Source organism: Meriones unguiculatus, chromosome 21 (assembly GCF_030254825.1).
Source record: "Meriones unguiculatus strain TT.TT164.6M chromosome 21, Bangor_MerUng_6.1, whole genome shotgun sequence".
NCBI classification, from domain to species: Eukaryota; Metazoa; Chordata; class Mammalia; order Rodentia; family Muridae; genus Meriones; species Meriones unguiculatus.
The window spans coordinates 20,621,131-20,642,268 of NC_083368.1; the positions used below are offsets into that span (position 1 = coordinate 20,621,131).

At 39.2% G+C, this 21,138-nt stretch overlaps 1 protein-coding gene across 10 annotated transcripts in view; it reads right to left on the bottom strand.

The window, feature by feature from the left end:
• The window catches only part of Magi2 (membrane associated guanylate kinase, WW and PDZ domain containing 2), a 1,408,809-nt gene that overhangs the window by 467,637 nt on the left and 920,034 nt on the right, over positions 1-21,138 (bottom strand). For all 10 annotated transcript variants that reach the window (XM_060374145.1, XM_060374142.1, XM_060374143.1 and 7 more), the window contains 2 exons: positions 14,582-14,792; positions 345-424 (listed from right to left, as the gene is read on the bottom strand). In XM_060374145.1, the coding sequence (XP_060230128.1) occupies positions 345-424; positions 14,582-14,792 (291 nt within the window). The remainder of the gene's footprint in view (positions 1-344; positions 425-14,581; positions 14,793-21,138) is intronic.

A 21,138-nucleotide genomic window follows, 5' to 3' on the forward strand; every position in this document is an offset into this window, starting at 1 on the left:
ACAACATTGCCTTTCTGTGCATCGTATCTGACTCCAGCTAAAAGACCAGAATCCTCAGAGAAACAGATCACAAACAAAAAGTCCTTAGTAGGTATGGGGGAAGTCAAACAGAACCCACAGAGATGACAAAGATGTGATATTCAGCAGCATCTCCCCAGGGAGAAACAGTAAACCACATGGCCCCGCTGAAATGCCGGAGTTCACCCTCTCCTAGCTGAGCAGTAAATATTACATTTAGAAATGGTTTCAGCCAGATCATTGCCTTTCTACATAAGAACCTCTTTTAAGAATCACAAACACCCTCAAAGTGCAGTGCTGAAAAACATAAAAACTTAATAACCTACCATTTTCTTTGCACTCTTCTGGAGGTTTAGCCTTTTTCGCAAGTCGTGGATCCAGCCATGATGTTGTCTTTGTGTTATGGCTGAAAAGAAAAGAGATCACTCTGAAAAGACACATACTAAAAGGAATCAAGTTTATTCCTTAAGAAAAAAAAAAAAAAGCCGGGTTAGTCCAACAAAATTGCAATCGATACACTTAATTTGCTTACGGGTTCTAAGTAGCCCTGAAGGAGGTGTAAGAGTAATTGTGCAAGGCAGCTGTAAATTTGGCAACCTCAGCTCCTTGTCCTCAAAGCAGCTATTTTTATTAAAATCAACTAGAATGTTGCCAAGTTAACCTCATTGAAAATGCAGAACTCATCCAGAGCGAAAGGAATTTATTACAAATACAGGATTCTCCAGTTGGGAGAGCACAGCCCTTAGACTCTGACACTGTTTCCTGCCTTTTGCAGAAGCGGTATTTTCATCTTAAATCTGCCCTTTTCATAAACAATTGTTTTTGTTAACTACAGAGCTGGCAGAGGCAGTACAAAAGTGATGCAAATTACAGCATGTTCCTGGGATTCCTACATTTTTTTTAAAAGTGATTAATAGCAATTTCATTTACTCAACATTAAGCTATCTTACTCCTAAATACTTTTATCCAGCCAGAAAAGGCATAGATTAGAATGTTTGCATTCTAATGTTTTGGGAATGGAATTTCTAGGAATGAAAAAAAAATCTTGTTTTTTTTTTTTTTTTTTTTTACTTGCCCTTTTGACTGTTTTACTCAGTCCTGGTTATTGTTAGTGAGAGGAAATAAGACTTTTTTTTTGAGGGGAGGAACAGGTGGTTGCTAACAAAGTCTCTGTCATTGCACAAGCATCCAGGTGATTCTTCCGCATTATAATTCATAAACTACTCAACGGCTCAACTGGTCATTAGATCAACAGTTGACTCTGTACAGCTGTATAAAGGGAGCTTGTGGACCAGTGGACAAATAACCACGAATTTAATATCTGTGAAGTCTTCAAGAAGAAAAGAGGCAAAGTCACCAGAACTGGGAAGGGTGAGATTTACACAAGAACAGTCAAAAGGGCAAGTAAAACAAAAACAAAAACAAAAACAAAAGAGTAAAAAAAAAAATAGGCTAAGTAGATATTAGGTCCATATCATATTGTACTTGAGCACAGATACAGGGAGATCAGGATGTTCATGATCACGTACATTTTGTATATTTTTCTCTCCAGCTATAGCAGAGTCTTAGGTATTAACTAGACAATCAGTTGTACTGGAAGTGGAGGTCAGAAAAATTTCCTATAGAGTACAGCCATTAACAGAATCATGAGACTGTTTTCTACCTCACAAAGGAGATTTCAAGCCAGGACCAAGGATGGATGGGGCCAAGATGGACTTTAAAAAGCCATACTGATGTGTCAAAGTGTTCTTCACGCAGCATTTTCTAGGCCATCATTCATCTGCTTATAAGGAGGCCATCTCTGATTTGAGAAGTGTCCTACTTTGCTTTCCATTGCTGGGATAGTTATTACAACCCAAAGGAACTTAGGAGAGGAAAGGGTTTATTTGGCTTACATTTCTATGTCCAGAGAAGTCAGGGCAGGAGCTTGAGCAGGGAGCTGAAGCAGATGGAGGGATGTCGCTGAGTAGTTTGTTCTCATAGCCTACTTTTTCGTATATCCAGCACCACCTGCCCAGTGGTTGCACTGCTCCCAGCTCCCTAATCCCTCCTGTCAATCATCAATCAAGAAAATGTCACAGGCACATCCACAGGCCATTCTGATGGAGTAATTCCCCAACTGAAGTTGTTCCCTCTCCCTAGGTGACTGCAGTCTCAAGTTGAGGGGAAAAAAAACAAAAAAAACAAAAAACAAAAAACAAAACAAAAAAAAAAACACAGAGCAAAAATCCCCAGACCTAGCCAGCACAGACATTAAAATCTGTGTGTTATGAAAATCCAGATGCTGAGGAAATTCCCCTTTCCCTTTGACATTCGTGTGAAGCAAGGAGAAATATCTACCTGTAACTCCCCTCAGCTGTAGGAGCTCTTCAGTAACAGATGCATCTGGACGGGACTTTAATGATTTAATCAGGTATTGACAAACTAAATCATCCAGCACACTTGCCAGCTTTCACCGTCCATCAGCTTGACCTCTGTAAAGCTGGTGCTACCACACTATCAAGTTTCAAGAGGATTGAAACTGTTGTGGACATGGTCATCCGTTCATGTCCTAGCCAGATGTCAACATATATTCCATTCTCTTCCTCTTAACTGAGGTTGGAGGTTTTGAATATTCTGAATGTGAGGACCAGAACACTGGCAGTTGGTATGCCAGTGTTTTGATTTGTTTGTTTGTTTGTTTTGCCTCAGTGAAAAGTGCACAGGTGCCTGTTTGTGTGTGGGGTGAGGGGTGTCATGACTGTGTGGAGTTCCATAATTGTATCAGGTAGGGGCATACAGTGGGAGTTAGGCAAGGGACAGAAATGGCCCGATTTGGCTTTTCTCAATTCTTGATCTCTTCTGGAGAGAAGTAATTTCTAAGTTCTTCAGACATATTCATAAGAGTAAATGTATCTATGCATAGGTACTAAGGGGCCATTAGCAGACACCAAGGGAGTCAAATTACCATTTCTATACTACACTAGCATAGGTCTCAAATACCGGCTAATTTAGGAACGAGCTGTGAGCGTCCCAGCTTTCTTGAGTTTATATAAAGCATTTCATTACAGAATGAATTTTTAGGTTGAACTAGAGTTAGCCGTGTGTCACTTTAATACATTTTGACAGATTGAGTCTCTTATAGTTAACAGTATTTTTAGCTGTTCTTCAGAAATGATTCTGAAAGAAATGTGGGTAGTAGTTACCTCCAGTAATTGTCTTAAACATCACATGAAGACACAGCACAGCATTTTTCAATAGTGGCTCTCAGCAGCCTTGTAATTTGCATGTTCCTCCAACATGCCTTACAAAGGAGATATTTTTAATGCATTTGGGAGACAACACACTAAATAGTTTTTCCACTTCCTTTAAATTATGTATTTTAAACCTTAATAATTCCATTTGAGTATAGGATTTAATGCTGGGCAGGAAACTACACAATATGGAATCATTGAGAATCTCCCCTCCCCCAATCTGTATATTATCTTTTCTCAAATTCAAGGAAGGCATTTCCTTTCACTTCCCCAGCTAGGGCAGATTCGGGTGCTTGGCATCAATTTTCTGTATCTATCCAAGATGTGTGCCACCAAAAGGAAATGACATTAAAAGGAAATGCTAGTGCAGTATAATCTTACACCGTGTTTTGCACAAATGGACTTATTTATACCGTGCTTTAACAGAGATGGGCCCTTTTAGGTTTCATTTGCACAGAGGTTGTTCTTATTCTAGTGGGTAAATGGAACATATATTTCCAGGAACTTTGAATCACAGTAATGTCTTGATTTACATGTTTCTATGGATGAAGTAAAATGTTCATGAAAAGAATCAATCAGTAGCGATTCAGGTTTAGTTGATGTCCTATTTAATAATCTTGATAAAAATCTAAGACACATGGTTGGTCCTATCGATCTAACCCCAACTCTAATGTCAAACTATACACCCAGGTCTATAATAAGACAGAAGTGGAATTTCATTCAAAAGCAAAATTCCAGTTTAAATTCATCTCAAGATACCCTGGAAGATGCGCACAGATTGACCGGCAAGTGGAGGGGGAAATGCCCATACATGTTGGAACCTTAACCTTTGCCAAGCAGACAAAGTAGCAAGTTAAAGAACAACATCTCATCTTCTCACAGAAAAATTGCTTCATGTTAACAGGAAAAGCTGCTGAGAGTACCACAGTCATGTTGAGGCAAAGCCACAGACTCTGCCTCTCACCGCTGATTTTTTTTCCTCTCACCTCTTCTAATGCTAAGCAATCTTTGTGGCTGAAAATCATTACATCCACTTTATAGATGTAGAGGCAAAGGTTGAACGGGTAACGTGTATGAGTTACATGTCTAGCACAGGAAACTGAAAGGACTGGTGAAAACCCAGGTCTGAGGGAGTCCTGCTCTCATGTGCTTTAGAAAGAGGCATGTTGTTCATCTCCCTTTTTCATAGGGAGATGTTTCTCTCCTCCCCTTGGATAACCATCAGGGAGCTAGTCCAATTCCCTGCCAGTCATTTAGAAGAAAACTTTTCATACTAACTACTTGAAGGCTGTAATCACTAAAGCTCCCTGAAAGCACTGATTGCCTTGGACCCAGCGGGCATTTGCTGTATTAAATTGCATGTGCATAGAGGTGAAGGAGCCCGCGGGGTGAGTACAGACCAATAACTCCACTAGAAAAAGCGTTCTTCCCATCAACTTAAAGTCTCAGTCAAGTCACTGGAGAACTAAATTTCATTCCTTCAACTCTCACATTTCCCTGTAGAATAAAGACTTTTAAAGAACCCATATTTGTATATTTCACACATGAATATTAGGTCTTGGGAGTTACAGTATAGACTGTATTAAAATTTGTTTGGAGATACAGTCAGCGGTAAAGTGTTTGTGGAGTAGGCATAAAAATCTGGCTTCAATTCCATGCACTGCTAACAAAATTAAGTTAATGAAAAAACATGCTAGCAGGCAGGGTATTCTATGGGAGAAAAACTGAAGATTTTTCTACCTGAATTTCATACCATGATTTCTCCCCCATTCCGTCTTTCTCACTTGTCTTTTTTTTTCCCCCTGTCAGGATACAAATTGCATGTCAAGGAATATATAGTGAATGCTTAAGAGGAACCCACTTCAAACAGGATTTAAAGGAATGCATTCCTTCCCATTCTCTCTCCTTTCTATTTCTTTCCCTTTTATTTTGTTCTTCATTTTTGTGTTGTCAGCTTGATCAAGACAATGTTTCCACTACTCTATGAAATTTTAAACTCTTGTCTTTTACAATTTAAATTTGATGAGTGCTGCTAATTGCTTCTTCCCATTTTCTCTAAATCAACAGAGGTTGAGTCCACAGAAACTTAAAATGTGCATTTTAAGGTTTCAAGAGCAGTCATTATATAGATACACGATAAAAACAATACAGACTGCTGATTATATTTTATTAAAATCCAAACAAAAGATTGTTTTAAAGCTTATAGATTTATTCCATTCTATATCATAGTAAATAAAAATCTCCAGATTGTCTCACTTCCCAAAGATGTTATCTTCGTTCTGTATCATCATTTAAAAAGGAACTGTTAAAGGATCAAAAAAAAAAATATATATATAGATGGCTATATATCACTGATAATTAACTTTGGATATTTTTGCTTCAAGATACTATTTAAAAAATTTCTCACTTCTTTTCATATTCAGACATTGGCAACCCCAATGTAGAGGAATTATGAATGACTTATATGGGGACTATTTCTTAAATAGTAGTTCTATGATTTTTATAACACCAGTATGTGAATTTCCATCACATTTCTTTGCATGCATTTAACAAGCACTTTTAAAAAGAAATTTTATTATAAATATCATTTTCATTATTAGAGGTTGAAATTTCATAAAATTTTGCCTAAAATGCTTATTTTTTTATCAGTTAAGCATGAAACTTATGAAGGTACAGGAAAACATGCATAAAGGAAAAATATGAAGTATATCTAATACTTTCATAAAACATATAAGAAATTAAATCCAAGTCAAGTTTTGTACCCGAAAGTAATATACCAAGCCTAGAAGAAAAAGTTTTTCTGAGGTTGCCAAGTACTAAAAAAAATGGGTTCTACTTCTTTATAATAAATTTCCAAAGTATTTTATTTTCAAAGTAACAAGTGAAAGTTTTGCTAGAGACAATTAATGGTGATTTACTTAAACTTAAGAAGATAACAGAAATAGCAACAAAAAGGCAACACAAACTGTGTGTTTGTGTGTATTTAGAGCTTAAAAACAATTTCATCTCTGACATAGATTTGACAACCGTATACAAGTGTAACATTTTTCACATATGTGATTCCAGTTTCAAAACCCTACTTTGAAAACTGCATTACTTAAAAGACATAATGTCCTCACATTCTTGAAGATGGTAGGAAACAAATAGGTTCTTGTCGCCTCTTTGTTTATTGCCAAAGCAATAGCAGCTTCTTTTGTGTCACCAACTAAACTGACTACTAGAAAAAGAAGCAATTTAATGGGATTCCTAAAGCCTGTCAATTGAGATTAACCCCGTGGCCACTCTTCTCTTTGGAACACTTAGCCTCTGGGATAGGGTATTTCTGGTCAAGAAATGCACTGAACAAAAAGCACTTGTATTATACAAGTTCACTCTGACTAACGTTTGCTTACATATTAGAAGTAGTATGGGGTAGTGGAATAGCTTTATAGGGGGAGACAGCTATGGAACTTTGAGGTTGTTATGTTATCCACGGCTGCCTCAGAACCTTGTCTATAAAACAAGGACAAATCATCCCCTTATCAGGTAGCTATGTGACTAACCCTATATGCTAACTAGTCAGTAGAGTAGATACTTGAAGAGCAAGGCTCATGGAGACCAGTTATACAGCATGCAACCACAAACCTTGTTAGTTTTGTTGACTAGTATATGTTTAATATTGTTCCTGGCACACAGCATGTATATAGTAAATATTTGTTAAAGAGAAGAAAGGAATACTGGCTTTATCATTTCTTGGTTACACAACTTCTTGGCACCTAGCTATGGATTTATAGAAGCCTCACATTCATGATGTGATGATTAAAATGAACAGAGTGTGAATGTTTAATATATTAGCTATTTTTGTTAAGGTAATTTAAACACAGCCTGAAAAAAAATGGGCATTCAATATAGGATAAATCGTTCAAAACGCATTTGCATATTTCTCATTTGAATTTATAATGAATGTTCTGCCTATTATAAATGATAACATATTAATGAAGGTGATGGTGAATCAATGAAGCTACCAGCCTTTATCATCTTTAAAATTGCCAGATATAGGTCACTATTACTGTTAAATGTATGTTTGGGAGACTATGATGACTCATCATTTAAAACAATTTTACTAAAAAGTACCTTATCAGATAGTCATTTCTCCCCACTAAAATGTCACTGCAATTGATTAAAAAATTGTGTTTATCATTCATCTAAAGAAGTAGCTTTGAGAAGGAGGAATCAATCTACCTTAAAACCCAGCGATACCCTTTTGGGCATATACCCAAAGGATGTTCCATTTTACCACAAGGACACTTGCTCAGCCCTGGCAACTGCGGCTTTACTCTTAATAGCCGGAAACTGGAAGCCACCTAGATAATTAACATTTATCCAAAGAATGGATAAATGTGGTACATTTACACAATGGAGTATTACTTAGCTGTTAAGAACAATGACATCATGAAATCTGCAGGCAAATGGATGGACCTAGAAAAGATCATCCTGAGTGAGGCAATCCACTCTCAGAAAGACAAACGTGGCATGGACTCACTTATAAGTGAACATTAACTGTAAAGTAAAGGATAATCAAGCTACAATCCAGAGATCCTGAGAGGCTAAGTTTCATGGAGGGCTCGAGGTGAGACTCATGGATCTTGTTGGGAAGGAGAAATAGGATAGATTTTTCAGGTAGGCTGGGATGGGGCCAAGAGAGATCAGGCAGGTGGTGTGGGCAGGACAAAGGGAGTGAGTACTGGGAGAGACAACTAGAATTAGGGTGCACTTGGTGGGGGGCAATGTAATGCAGTGAAAACTCCCTGGAATCTAAGAGAGTGATCCTAGTGAAGGCTCCCAGTCATGGGGGAATACACAGCCTGAACTGGCCAGCTTCTATAACCAGGCAAGGCTCCTTGCAGTGGCAACCTGGTCGCATAACCTTCCACCCACAATCTCTCTTGTGTGCAAGATGTGGTGGGGTAATGGTGGCGCAGAACTTGTAGGAGTGGCCAACCGATGATTGGTCTCACTTGAGGCCCATGCCAGGAGAGGGAATTCACACATGACACCGATTGGATGGATGGATGGATGGTCAGCCCAGAGAACCAGGATAGAACCAAACATGACTGACAAAAAAAAAAAAATTAGAAGAAGATTCCTACTGATATTCTGCGATACTCATAGATTAGTGCCTAGCCCAGTTGCCATTAGAGGGGTGTTGTAATGAAAGTTTTGGTTTCTTTGTAAACTCAGTTATGTTATATGAATATGGTTTTGTTTTCAACCCAAATGTGGGAATTTTTTTCCTTTTTTATTATTATAATTTATAACAATTTATTCAATTTGTATCCCAGCTGTGGCCCCTCCCACTTCTCCCAATCCCACCCACCTTCCGTCTTCTCCCCTTATGCTCCTCCCCTAGTCCATTGATAGAGGAGGTTCTCCTCCCCTTCTAACTGACCCTTGCCTATCAGGCCTCATCAGGACTGGTTGCATTGATTGTCTTCCTCTGTGGCCTATCAAGGCTTCACTCCCAGGGGGTCTTGAGTAGAGAGCCAGCCACTGAGTTCATGTCAGAGAGAGTCCCTGCTCTTTCTTACTAGGACCCCACTTGGAGACTGAGTCTATGGGCTACATCTGAGCTGGAGTTTTAAGTCCTCTCCATGAATTGTCCTTGGTTGGAGCATCATTCTCTTCAGGGCCTCAAGCATGGGATTTTAATTGGGCTAAAGTTTGTGGCAGTTGTTAATTATCTCGTGAGGGACGTGGCTCTTGCCAGTGAGTAAGGGCCTTTCACTTGCAGCAATAAGAGTGGTGTGGTCTAGGGCTCTGATATTATAAATATGAGAGCCCAGAAAGAAAAAGTGTGGTGTGTGGTGTTGGCATGTGGTGTGTAGTAGTTTGGAGAGACCTAAGAGATGGACAGTGTGGCAGTTTGGAGCAGTGTGGAGCTTCAGGTTGCAGTGTCATGAAGGAGACTGCTGGCTGCATCTTTGACAGAGATTGCTATAGAGCTCTGAAAGAATCCCTGGTCCCTAAATAACTGGGAGAAGTAAAGAGTTCTGGGCTCCCTCTTCCCATTGACCTCCCTGATACCTAGGGATGGGAGGCTGGAAAAGAGGTTGAGGCCTAAACACCCCAAATATTGTAGAGTTAAAAAAAAAAGAGTACTACAGAGCGTCACCCAGAAACTGATGGGAACAGACATGAGACCTGCAAGATGAAGCCAGGGGAATACTTCTGAAGAAGGGGAGGAAGGATTGCAGGAGCCAGAATGGTCAAGGAAACCAGAGAACAAATACCATAGAACTAACCAAGTAGGGCTCATAGGTGCTCACAGAGACTGAAGCAACAAACAGGGAGCCTGTATGGGTCGGAACTAGGTCCTCTGCCTATACATTATGGTTGTGTAGCTTGGTGCTCTTGCGGGACTTTGAAATGCGAGAGTTGGGGTGGCAGGAATGTCTCTGACTCTTTTGCCTGAACCTGGAACCCTTTTCCTCCTACTGGGTTGCCTCATCTAGCCTTGATATGAGGGTTTGTGCCTAGTATTGTTGTATCTTGTTATGCCGTGTTCAGTGGATATTTCTAGGTGGCCTGATTTTTTTTCTCAAGGGAAACAAGAGTGGATCTGGAGAGGGATGGTAGCGGAAGGGACCGGGAGGAATGGAGAGGGAGGGGAAATTATGGTTGAGATGTAATGTAAGAGAGAACAGTGAAAGAAAAAAAAAGTTTTATCTCACCTTAAAAAAAGTGACTTTAAAATGTGAGAAACAGAAATAACTCATTAATTCATCAGTGTGATAGGAGCAACGACAAAAATTATCTTTTAAATACAAAGTTTCTAAACAACTTAGCCTATCAAGATTGAAAGACAGTCCAGAAGTTAAGACTGACTCCTGCTCTCCCAGAGAACCAGATGTCAGCCACCAGCATCCATGGTCAGTAGCTTACAACCGCATGTAACTCCAGCCCCAGGAATCCAGTGCCCTATATGGTACATGCACACCACACCACACCACACCACACACACACACACACACACACACACACACACCCCACACTAACACAAACACACACTAAAACAAAAAAAAATTAAAATGAACTAAACCCTGACCCTTATAAACCATTCTGTGATATCAGACAAAATTAATAGTTGTGAACATTATTGCATAGAAGACAAAAAGAATTACCTGTCACTTTGATTAAAACCTCAGTGTTTATATCCATGTGTACTTATAGATACTTATTAATGTTTCAGAATGGAGTTGTTTGGAAATAAATTTGCATATGCCAATTTTAAAATGAGCGCTCACTTATTTTCTGTTTTGTGGTGGCCTTTATTTTCACAGGAGGCAGGATTTCAGTGAAGTTTGGTGGGGGAGGAGCTCTTCAGGGAGCTGGTTGTCTGTTGCTGCTGGGAATGAAGAGGAGTGGAGGCCCCATAACACTGACCTTCCGCACCTAGCAAAACCGTTTTTCACACAGGGAAATTCCTGCCTCCATTCACCTCATTTTTCCTCTTTGCTTTTCCCTTTTTGTATTCTCTACTTTTTGTCTTTTAAAACACTTCCACAAATATTTACCTTATTTATTTCGGTGACAGCTCCATTTACATTTTAAATAAACTGTTTATTTTAAATTAGAAAGTAAAATTGGTCTTTTTTGACAATTGCTCAGACGTTTAAAGTTTGTTTATTTATTTATTTATTTATTTTTACTCATAAGAAAAGAAAAAGTTATGCATAATTTGCATGCTGATTAGGCATCAGAGCTTTGCGTGTTTTTGCTCCTGTCCTTTTTGGTTGGCTTCCTGTTACTGTGACTTTACCCAGGAAGCATCATAGCTTGTGCGAAGCATCATAGCCCAGTACAGAAGGTTCTTTCTCACTGCCCATCAACTTCCTATCAGTCTCCTTCTCTAATATAGCTGTTTCCCAAGAAGTCTCGAATCCCTAACAGCAAAGGCTCTTGCAAAATGAAGATATTGGGTGGAAATGCTGATTTATTTTGTCAACTGTAGCTGAGAAAGGAAAGGGCAGCACAGAGCAGGTAGTGAGAGTAAGCAGAAATTTGTGGAAATGAGGGACAAAAGAACAGGCAGATCCTGCCGCACTTCCGGCACCTCCCTGTCGTACTTGAGCTTATCACGCAGAGTAGATGCGCACTACCCCTTGCAGAGGATGGAAAGATGAAACTGAAGCAGGTTCAGCATGAAGAGTGGGCGGGGCTGCTTCCTTCTGCGCAGGAACCGGGCAGAACCGTGCACCCACATAGCCTTCTGTGTTTGTGACTTCAGCTGCACTCCGCGCACGCACGCATCTTCACTTTCCCTGCAGCCTAGATATATCTATCTTGGTATATCACTTCTCTGGCTACAATCAAAATGAATTGTTTATTTCATTCTGTTTTAATTTCCCACTGAAACCTATCGCTGTTCTGAATGATACATTTCTGAACGATCCTTCCATGCGGGCATCATGAAAAAGATTAAAAGACAAAACAAAAAACCAAAAGGAAAAGAAAAAAAAAAAAAAGAAAGAATATTCAGTGGAAAGTCAACTCCTTGCTTACCTTTCAGGATTAATTATCTAGCAAAATAGTAGACTACCTCTAACTTAACTAGAGATGAGGGTCTTTGAAAGGATCACGCCTATAGCAGGATAGCTACTCGTGAGAGTAACTTCCCAAGCGTGTTCTCTCACCCTCCTTTTAATCTCTGCGGTGGTTGGAGTAAGAATGACACCCATAGGCTCATACTTTAATGCTTGATCCCCTGTTAGTGGAACTGTTCAGGAAGGATTAGAAGTGTGTCTTTGTGGGAGGAGGTTTGTCACAGGGGATGGTAGGCTTTGAAGTTTTAAGAGCCCAACCATTTCCAGTTGTCTCTCTCACTCTGCTTCTAGTTTGTGGATCAAAGGGTAAGTTCTCAGCTACTGGTCCAGGCTCATTTCCAGTTAGTTCTATTACTCACTGACGTCTCAACATATAAAATCTCAGATATTGCTCCAGCACCATGCCAGCCTGTTGCCATGTTCTCTGCCATGAGGGTCATGGACTAAGCTGTAAGCAAACCCCCAATAACTTCTTTCTTTGAATCGGTTGCCTTGGCAATGGTATCTCTTCATAGTAATAGAAAAATTACACAGCCTCTTAGGTCTTATCTAGGCTTATCCTTTACTGAACAGCATGAAATTCAAATGTTTACTGCTTATGACAATTTGACTTCCTTTCCTGACCTGCTCATAAGATTGACAGCAAGAACAAAAATTTTATGAATGATTGACTAGTAAGTAATACTGGCAGACTGAAGAGAAGAATAGTAAAACCATTTTGTTATATCCTCTCATGCCCAGATAGACCCCATCACTTACTACAAATGCAGGGCATGACTTGTGTCTTCCAAAATCCCTTTTCTTCACAGTCCCTAAACCTGACTGAATTAAAAGAGCAAAGTTCATTTTATAAGCACAACAAGAAGGTTTTTACAATTGCATTATTGGAAACATATAGAAATTATTATTTAATCAAGTTGTACTGGTGTATTTTATTTTATCATTTCCACATGTCTTTACCTATCCTCCATTACATAATTAATACATGTATCTCATTTGTCTCATTGCTCCGAATACTTATTGCTCTGAACATCAATGCCTGACTTATGGTCTGTAATGATGTCATGATATTCTTATCAATATCAAAATTATATTTCTAGGATCCTTAGTTGATCATCTTTAACAAAAATCTACATAACTTCCTGCTTTCAAATAACTGATAACTGCTGACTCAATGTTATTGATTATGTAAACAAAACGCATAAAGGAGATATTATTCTTAGAAAAAAGATTTGCCAAAATATAGAGGTTTAGTGATTCATTTTTAGTAAAACACTGCATTTCTTGTCCATGCCGGAGTCAAGCAGAGCACCAAGTAATTACCTGATTATGGATTCCTTGGGCTACGTGTATCAAGGTTTCCAGCTCCATGTGAGAATTAAATATTGGTATGTGGTAACATTTCAATTTCACAACTGATCTCTGCCTATGGAGATCTAAGCCATAAATGACTGTAGGTTGGGGAAGGGAGCACGGTTTTAATACTTTTCTTGAGTAGTCAGAGCAAATGTACTTTTTTATCTATTCCCAACACTGAGAATTTTTAATTTCTATTTTTTTAAGGTTCAAACAATCCTGAGAGAATGAGTTGCCACATACCTGTGATAGTTTTAGTTTTTTATTATTTCCAGTCAACATTTTGGTTGTCACATTCATATCAATGATTTGATTTTGGGTCAAGACCTTCAATTTTAGAGTTTTTTTTTTTAAGTTACTCTACTGAATTAAATGATAAGGTAGCTACAGTTTATGTATATTAATTACCCATTACATAAGGCTGGAGAAAGTCAGAGGGTTCTGAACATATACAAATAATATCACATGAGAGGATAGAAACCTTAATTACCTAGATAATTGTTATACCTTACATGTGTGTATTAAATTATGATGCTCTATACTGCTAAATAGAAAAGCTGGACATTGCTAAAAGAGTATATGAAAAATACTGTTTAGTAAAAAGTTTAGAAAGAACAACAGACTAGGTTGAGCATCACTTGTGACTTAAAGATCCATGTTCTGTTTCTTTGGTTAAGTTGATAAGCAGCACCCACTCCAAAGAAACTAATAAATGTAAGTAACACACACAAAGACCTTTACTAGAAGGAAAAGTGATCGTTATGCACACTGTTTTATTGACACCTGACCTCAGGGTCAAGGAGACAATTTGTGAGAAGCAAATATTTTGCTCGAAACAGCCACATTCTACCCAAATCCTTAACATAGTGGGAGCCATTTCTGGGAATAAAGAGCTAGAAAGATCTCATGTGAAGGGTAAGTCTGCGAAGCAGGCAGACAAACATTTTTTTAAGGGTCTCTTATACCAGCGGTTCTCAGCCTGTGGGTTTCAGCCTCTGTGGCAAGCCCCTGTCTCCAAAACTGTTCACATTATAAAGTAGCAATGAAAATAATTTTATGGTTGGGAGTCACTACAGCGTGAGGAAGTATAGTTAGAGGATTGTTGCGTTAGGAATGTTGAGAACCACTACCTTACAGCCTTTTAAATCTGAAAACAACAGCACACGGAGATGTGTCTCTTTAGTATCAAACTGTTACGAGTTTTAGAATATAGTTGTTTAATTCAGTCTTTGCTACAAGTAGCTGTCTTCTAGGGTCCTTATGGAGGCAATAGCTCATTTTGAGTTGTGAGCAAAAATAATGTTTTCTTTGCCCATACCTACATTAATCCGTTATCTTTGTTTCATGCTACGATCTTTGGGGGCAATGTTCAAAGATATGTCTGAAACTCACTCAATGAAGTAGACTTCACCCTTCTCTGTGTAGGCCATTTCCCAGTTATCAGGCAATGGGTCCAAGTCCTCATTCTCCTCAGGCTTCATTGGCTTTGTGTCATCCATCTGCTCCTTTAGCTCTTCAGGTTGACTGTACATTGGTGCAGGGTAAGGCTGGGAGGGCGTCTCCCCTGAGGCACCTGCACTTTTTTCTTCATGTTCACTGGATTCTGGAAGAAGAAGAGCATGTGGTCAGTCGCTCCGGGCACAGAAAACGAGGAGCATGGAACGTGCTGCATCAGGCATTTATGTAACACAAAAGCTAAAAGGAAATAATTTTCATCAGACATAATAGCAAAAAGCTGTGAAAATTATCAGTATGCTGACAATGAACTGTTCACTTACCATTCGATTAAATACTGCTTCCTACTCAGTAAGAGGGATGAAGTACAAGGGTCTTAACTCAGGTGTGGTAGGCAAAATATAATCTACATCTGTAGTGAGAATTGTGTGTAATTTTGGTTTCTTTTAAAAAAAACGCAGAAATATTATGGAGATGTGTTTTTGTGTTAATCCCAGGGTAAGGATATGGGGCTGCTTTGCTGATTTGCCACGTTCTCTGTCTTGGGCGTGGTGTTGACAGTTGCAGATAGTTTCTATGGGTGTGTGACATTTGGAATCCTGAAGACTTCTCAGAGGATATAAAAGTGCTAGGGACCTAATAGATGGGTGGCTGGCTGGTGGTTGCAGTTTGTCAAGTAGTCATTCACGTGCAGAGAAATGAGAAGAAGAAATTAGATACCCTGATGGCAAAGGTCAAATTTGCCCCAAGGAACTCTAATGCCCCTAATCAGAAGGAAGTAGTTTAACAATAGCAATGCCCCCCCTTTCCTCTATCCTTTTCTCTTTCCTATCCAGTGTTGGGGGGTTAAAGGATAAAGAAGCTTGGAGAGGGGTAGAAGACAAAAGAACTCAGAAGGCAGCAAATTCCTGTTACATATATCAACTGATAGTCCCAATGCCTAGAGCATGGGGATATTGACTGTGGAAAAAGAAGATAGGCAGATAGTTTTAAATAAAGGACTTTGAGACATAATGAGTAGTGAATAATAAATAACCATTGGTTATTCAGGTGGATTCATTGTAATTACCAAAGACCTTAAAGGGCAAAGAGGCAGACAGAAAAGACAAGAACACATGGCTACAGAGAAGGCGGAGGTGCTGCAGTCTGGTTGGTTTTGAACATGATGACCTCTACATGACAGAACAGGTGAGGAAATGCTTACTTCCTGAGGGACTGCAGGAAGGATGTCAACACGGACAACACCTCGATTTTGGTTTGTGGTGACCCACAAGCACACTTGTAACTTTAGAGTCTAATTTGCTTACAATGTTTTAGACAGCGTATGTCTAGTCACTTATGACAGTACCCACTGAAAACAGAAAACCTAAAATAGATAAATATGTTAGAAGAAGTAAGATGTGGAATGTTGTGTATAAAGACTATGAAAGTGAGGATAAAAGAAGCTACGAGTGGCTGGCAGATGGCTCTCTGAGGTCAGAGCTCCTGCTGTTCCTCCAGGGGACCTGGATTATATTTCCTGTACCCACATGGCACACAACTACCTGAAACTCTAGCCTGGGTTGGGAGGAATCTTACTCCGTCCTCTGTCCTCCACCATCAACCACGTACAGAACACACACAAACAGTAATAACATTTTTTTTTAATAAAAAGAAGAACAAGTGGAGGGGAGATGGCTCGGTGTGTAAGGGGCTTTACTGCACACTCATGGGGAACTGATCCCCACGTTTGGATCCCCATTACACACAGAAAAAGCTACGTGTGGTGACGTTACCCATTACTTACTCTACCCACAAGCCCAGCACTGCAGTGGGAAGAGACAAGAAGATCACTGGAGCCTTCTGGCCAGCCACACTAGCCACAAACCCCGCTGGCTCTAAGTTTAGTAAAATATTACATCGCAAGTGAACAGGGTGGATGCGGCTAGAGTTGGACATCTGACAGAATCTTCTGGCCAATGTGTATGCGCAAGGATACAAACACGGGTGCGCTTCTCTCTCTCTCTCCTTCTTCCTCTCTCTTTCTCTGTCTCACATACATACACATGAACAGAAATATAGGCTAAAAATGAAAAACAGAGGAAAGTTTACCTCAATCAAATGAGTATTGATTTAAGCTGAATCTGAAGTCAGATTAATAAAACAGATCACTGCACAAACAGAGCTGAAAGTTCCTTACTAGAACCTTAAAAAGTAGTATTAGCAGGTTATAAACTAAAGAAACATGACTGTATGTTGGGAAACAAACAAATAAACAAACAAACAATCCCAGCAGAACAAGAGCACACCCTCCATTTGTGTAACGCTGAGCTCAAGGACACTTGATTAGCATGTTTGCTAGGCTGAGGGAATCAATTTAAGAGCAAACCAAGAGTCTCATCTGCCAAGAATCCTATGTATCTGAACAAACTCAGTCTCATCTAAGCAAGCAAACTTCTGACTACAGATGAGCCTTGCGTCGTCTTATCTAAGAACACTGTTTGAAGAATTACTCCACCGATATCTTGGTAACTGATCAGAATGTAGATCTCAAAATGCAGGGACAGAGACAAATACAGAAAGCAAGAAAAAGATACAGTTAAATGCAAATACAGTTAAATGCAAATAGGTCTTCACTAAATTTGGGGAAAGCTGGAATGTTTATTAAAGGCACGTTCTTAAGAGAAAAGAAAAATACACGGAAAATCTGCTGCAGCATGGATTTTACTCCTGCATTGTGAAGTTCAGGTTTTGAGAGTAAAAATGGAAATGAAGATATTCTAAAGGTCTCCTTCAGGAATTATATCAGAGAATAGATGAATAAAATAATTTAGGGCTGTATTTCCTTGGAACAGGATTATTAAGCAAAAATGTTGGTCAATAGATAGACTGACTAGTGTTTCTGTTGTATGACTTCCTAATATTTTCTGAGATATTTATGCTTTTGCTCTTCCAATGTAGCTTATCTCCCATTAACAATAGTACAATGTAGAACAAGAAAAAAATCCTCTAGGATAAAAGAAAGAAGATATCACAGACATTCTTAGAAGGGAACAATTTGACCTTTACCTTGAAGAAAGGTAACTCCCGAAGTTCATAGGTAAAGACACGTAACGAGTGGTGATATGACGGTGACAAAACCATCTTGGGAACAGGAAACTAAAACTGTCTGAAAATGAGCAATAGCTAGTCAAACAAAAAAAAATACATGCATAAATGCACATGTGCCTTGATTCAATTATCCTACTTTGAGACTCTCTCCTCTAGAAATAAAGGCATCATTGAGTAGATACAGCTGTGTACTTACTGCAGTATTGTTTATAGTACCACAACCCTGAAAACTGGCATAAAGGCCTTTTAATCAGAATATTGTCAGTACATTGTATTTATAACAATCATGAAAAAAGATGTAACTTAAAAGCAAAATTACATCCATAGGCCTATTAACCTAGAAAGGTACTTAAAATTATGACTTGCAGACTAATTTTCAGGGGATATAAGTCAGTATAATCATGTGTATGTCCATATATATGATTGTACATAGCTCTATAGTTGGGGAAAATGTAAAACTGACTGTCAACTTTGTGAATGGGGTGGCGACAGGAGAAATTTTCTTTACATGATTTTTTCATTCATTAGATATATTATTTGTAGGAATTTGCAAATTAAAAATATCACTTCATAAATTAGTAATATAGAATGGAGTCTTTGCCTCAAAAAGTGTTTAGGTCAATCGTTTTTCTTATAGGATTAAGAAAATTATTCAGTAGTAGTAGTAAATTATTCAGAATTCGGGAATGTAAGAAAATACAGTGTTCACTGGGTTGCCTCGAAAAGGGGAGACATGGAAAAATAATATAGTCTTTCGAGACGTAGTCTCTTGGTGATTCGTACAGAAGCAAACTCTTTAACACAGGCACAAAGGCAGCTCTGTAAAAACACGCCATCTTTGTCCTTAGTTTCTGTTGGTAGTAGCTTGTTACAACACGTAGGCATCATGCCACGGACTGTGTCATGGTATGACTGCAGAGTATCCAGAGTGTTGTGCTGCTCAGAGAAGTTAAAATGCAGCGCCAGCGTCTGAGCTTCCTCGCTTGTTCAGTACTCACCCAGGGTATTTACGGTATTCCATTGCTGCCAGGCAATGAGAGAGAGGGGAGGGATGGGCACAAACCCTGCTTTGCTGAAACTAAAATACGTCCTCTGTAGTCTCCCCATTATATCAATGCACTGAGAGCTACTGAAAGCAAAAGGTGAAATTTTGTGCCTAGCCATTCATTATTCTCATGTTAAGAGTCAACCAGCAAACACTTCTTTGCCAATGTGCTATATAACATATGAGGTGTCTTTCAGGATGGAGGGAGAAACAGATAAATCAGGGCTAGATTAGACACAAACTTCTTCTCAAGACCTCATGATTGGAACTGTATCCTGAGCTAATGAAGCTTAAGGTAATAAATCTTAGTCAAGAGTATGACAAAATAGTACATGCTCATTTTCTACAAAACTCTTCTGAGTATTTGAAGATAGCAGGGAAGTAAGCCTATAGACCAGTGGTAAGCTGCTTTTGTGTTCCAGGCAAAAGACACATTGTCATTTGGCATGGGGATGAAAAGAAGTGAGTTCACATATAATTTTATATGACTAAAGGATATTAAGAGAAGAGAGAAGGCCTAATCATTTTGGTGGGTGGTGAAGCTTCATTGATACAGAGACTATAAGAGGGCAGAGGACCCTGTGGGTGATGGGACTATGGTAGTTTCACATACTAGGTTTAGTGGCTCCTGCCAAACCTTTGATGGAGGCATCCAGTCAGAGAGTTCCTGGCTGGAGAGGATCAGCTTGAAGGACAGCAGCAGATGGTTAGATTGTGTGATAATTTAAGCCACAAGTGAATGTATTTGCCAAGAGAAATTTCATGGCAAGTGGAAACAAGAATCTTTCCTGCAGAGATCTGAGCTGCACCAACACGTACCAGTCACAGAAAGAGGAAGCCAGCAGGAGGAGCTGAGATAGCAGCCTGGACACAGTGGGACTCATCAGACCTTGACACAGCATGGAAAGAAGAAAGAATGGGCAAAGCTCCCGAAGAGCCCAGTACAAAAAGGACCCCAGGCTACAAGATATCAACAACACAGCAAACCTTGGTGATATCGGCTCTCAGGTAAAGTGGTATTCATGGGAGAATGATGGGTAAATAAGCCAGTTCATTAGGAATTAAAGAGCAATGAAAGCAAACATTTTATGCAAATGAAGAGTCCATTCAAGGCTTGCTATTGAGTTGATGAGTTAGGTCAGTGAACTAGGGTTTGCCACAAAGTGTGAAGATCAGAGTTAAACCCCATATGATGAAAGGAAAAAAAAAATTCCTGAAAGTTGTTTTTCGCCCTTGACACGTGCACCATGGCATGTAGATATAAACACACACACACACACACACACACACACACACACACACACTCCAGGGGGAAAAAAGCCAGGTATGGTGGTGCATGTCTATACTGCCAACATTTGGGAGGAAGAGTCAGGCGATCTCTGAGTTAGAAGCCAGCCTGGTCTACAGAACAAGTTTCAGGAAAGCAGAACTACACACGCCTCAAAACAAACAAGCAAAATGTACACTAAATAAATGAATAAAATAATTTTTAAGAGGTTTGCTATGGACAAATAAACTTGGTGCCATGATTACATTATACCATTATTTCCAGAAAAGAAATGCATGATATTTCTTGCAAATAACTCTAGTCTTTAATGATGTTCTTAGTGTTATTTGTTGTTGTACCAGCGATGATGCAGTAAAGTTTTTCCATTTTGACTCACTTGCTTCTATTAATTTCTTTATCTTTAATCAATCAGCACATTAGCAAACAGGAATTAAATTCCTATAGTGTGCAAAATACTTCACAAGAGTTTAATGGAGGGGAGAAAAAGTTGTTTTGATCAAGCTTTTAAGGTTGAGAGGGAAGCAATAAGTAACACCTGCCTCCTCCATCTGAGCAAAATAAGATGGAAAAAAAAATGAATGAGATGAATGGAGAATCATAACACTCACATTTGTTATTCATAAAGGCGAACATAGAAATACATTTCACAGTGAGAGTCTGAAGCTTCTGGTGATCCCTGGAGCAGACTAATTTATCTATCGGCAGTGCTGAACCAGGGGAAGCCTTCCTATCAGGGACAGAAGAGCAAAATAAAAGAGGCCCACAGGTATATCCATCCCGCTGCCTGCGGGCTGATTTGTGGGGTACCTATAAATGGGGCTCAACATGCTTGCATATGAGAACATCAGGTTGCAATATGAAAAGGCTAGATTCCTCTGATTAAGAAAAGAGGAGAAACTGAACTAAATAAGCCAAATTGTCATTCGAAGTAGGATCATGGGGTCAGTCATTCCAATTCTACTGGGCGGAGTGAATCAATGCACCAGTGAGGTTGAATGCAGTATCTTCCTAGACATGGAAGTGACTGTGATGATTTGTTAAATGACATCCCGCAATAAGTAAGGTTTACAC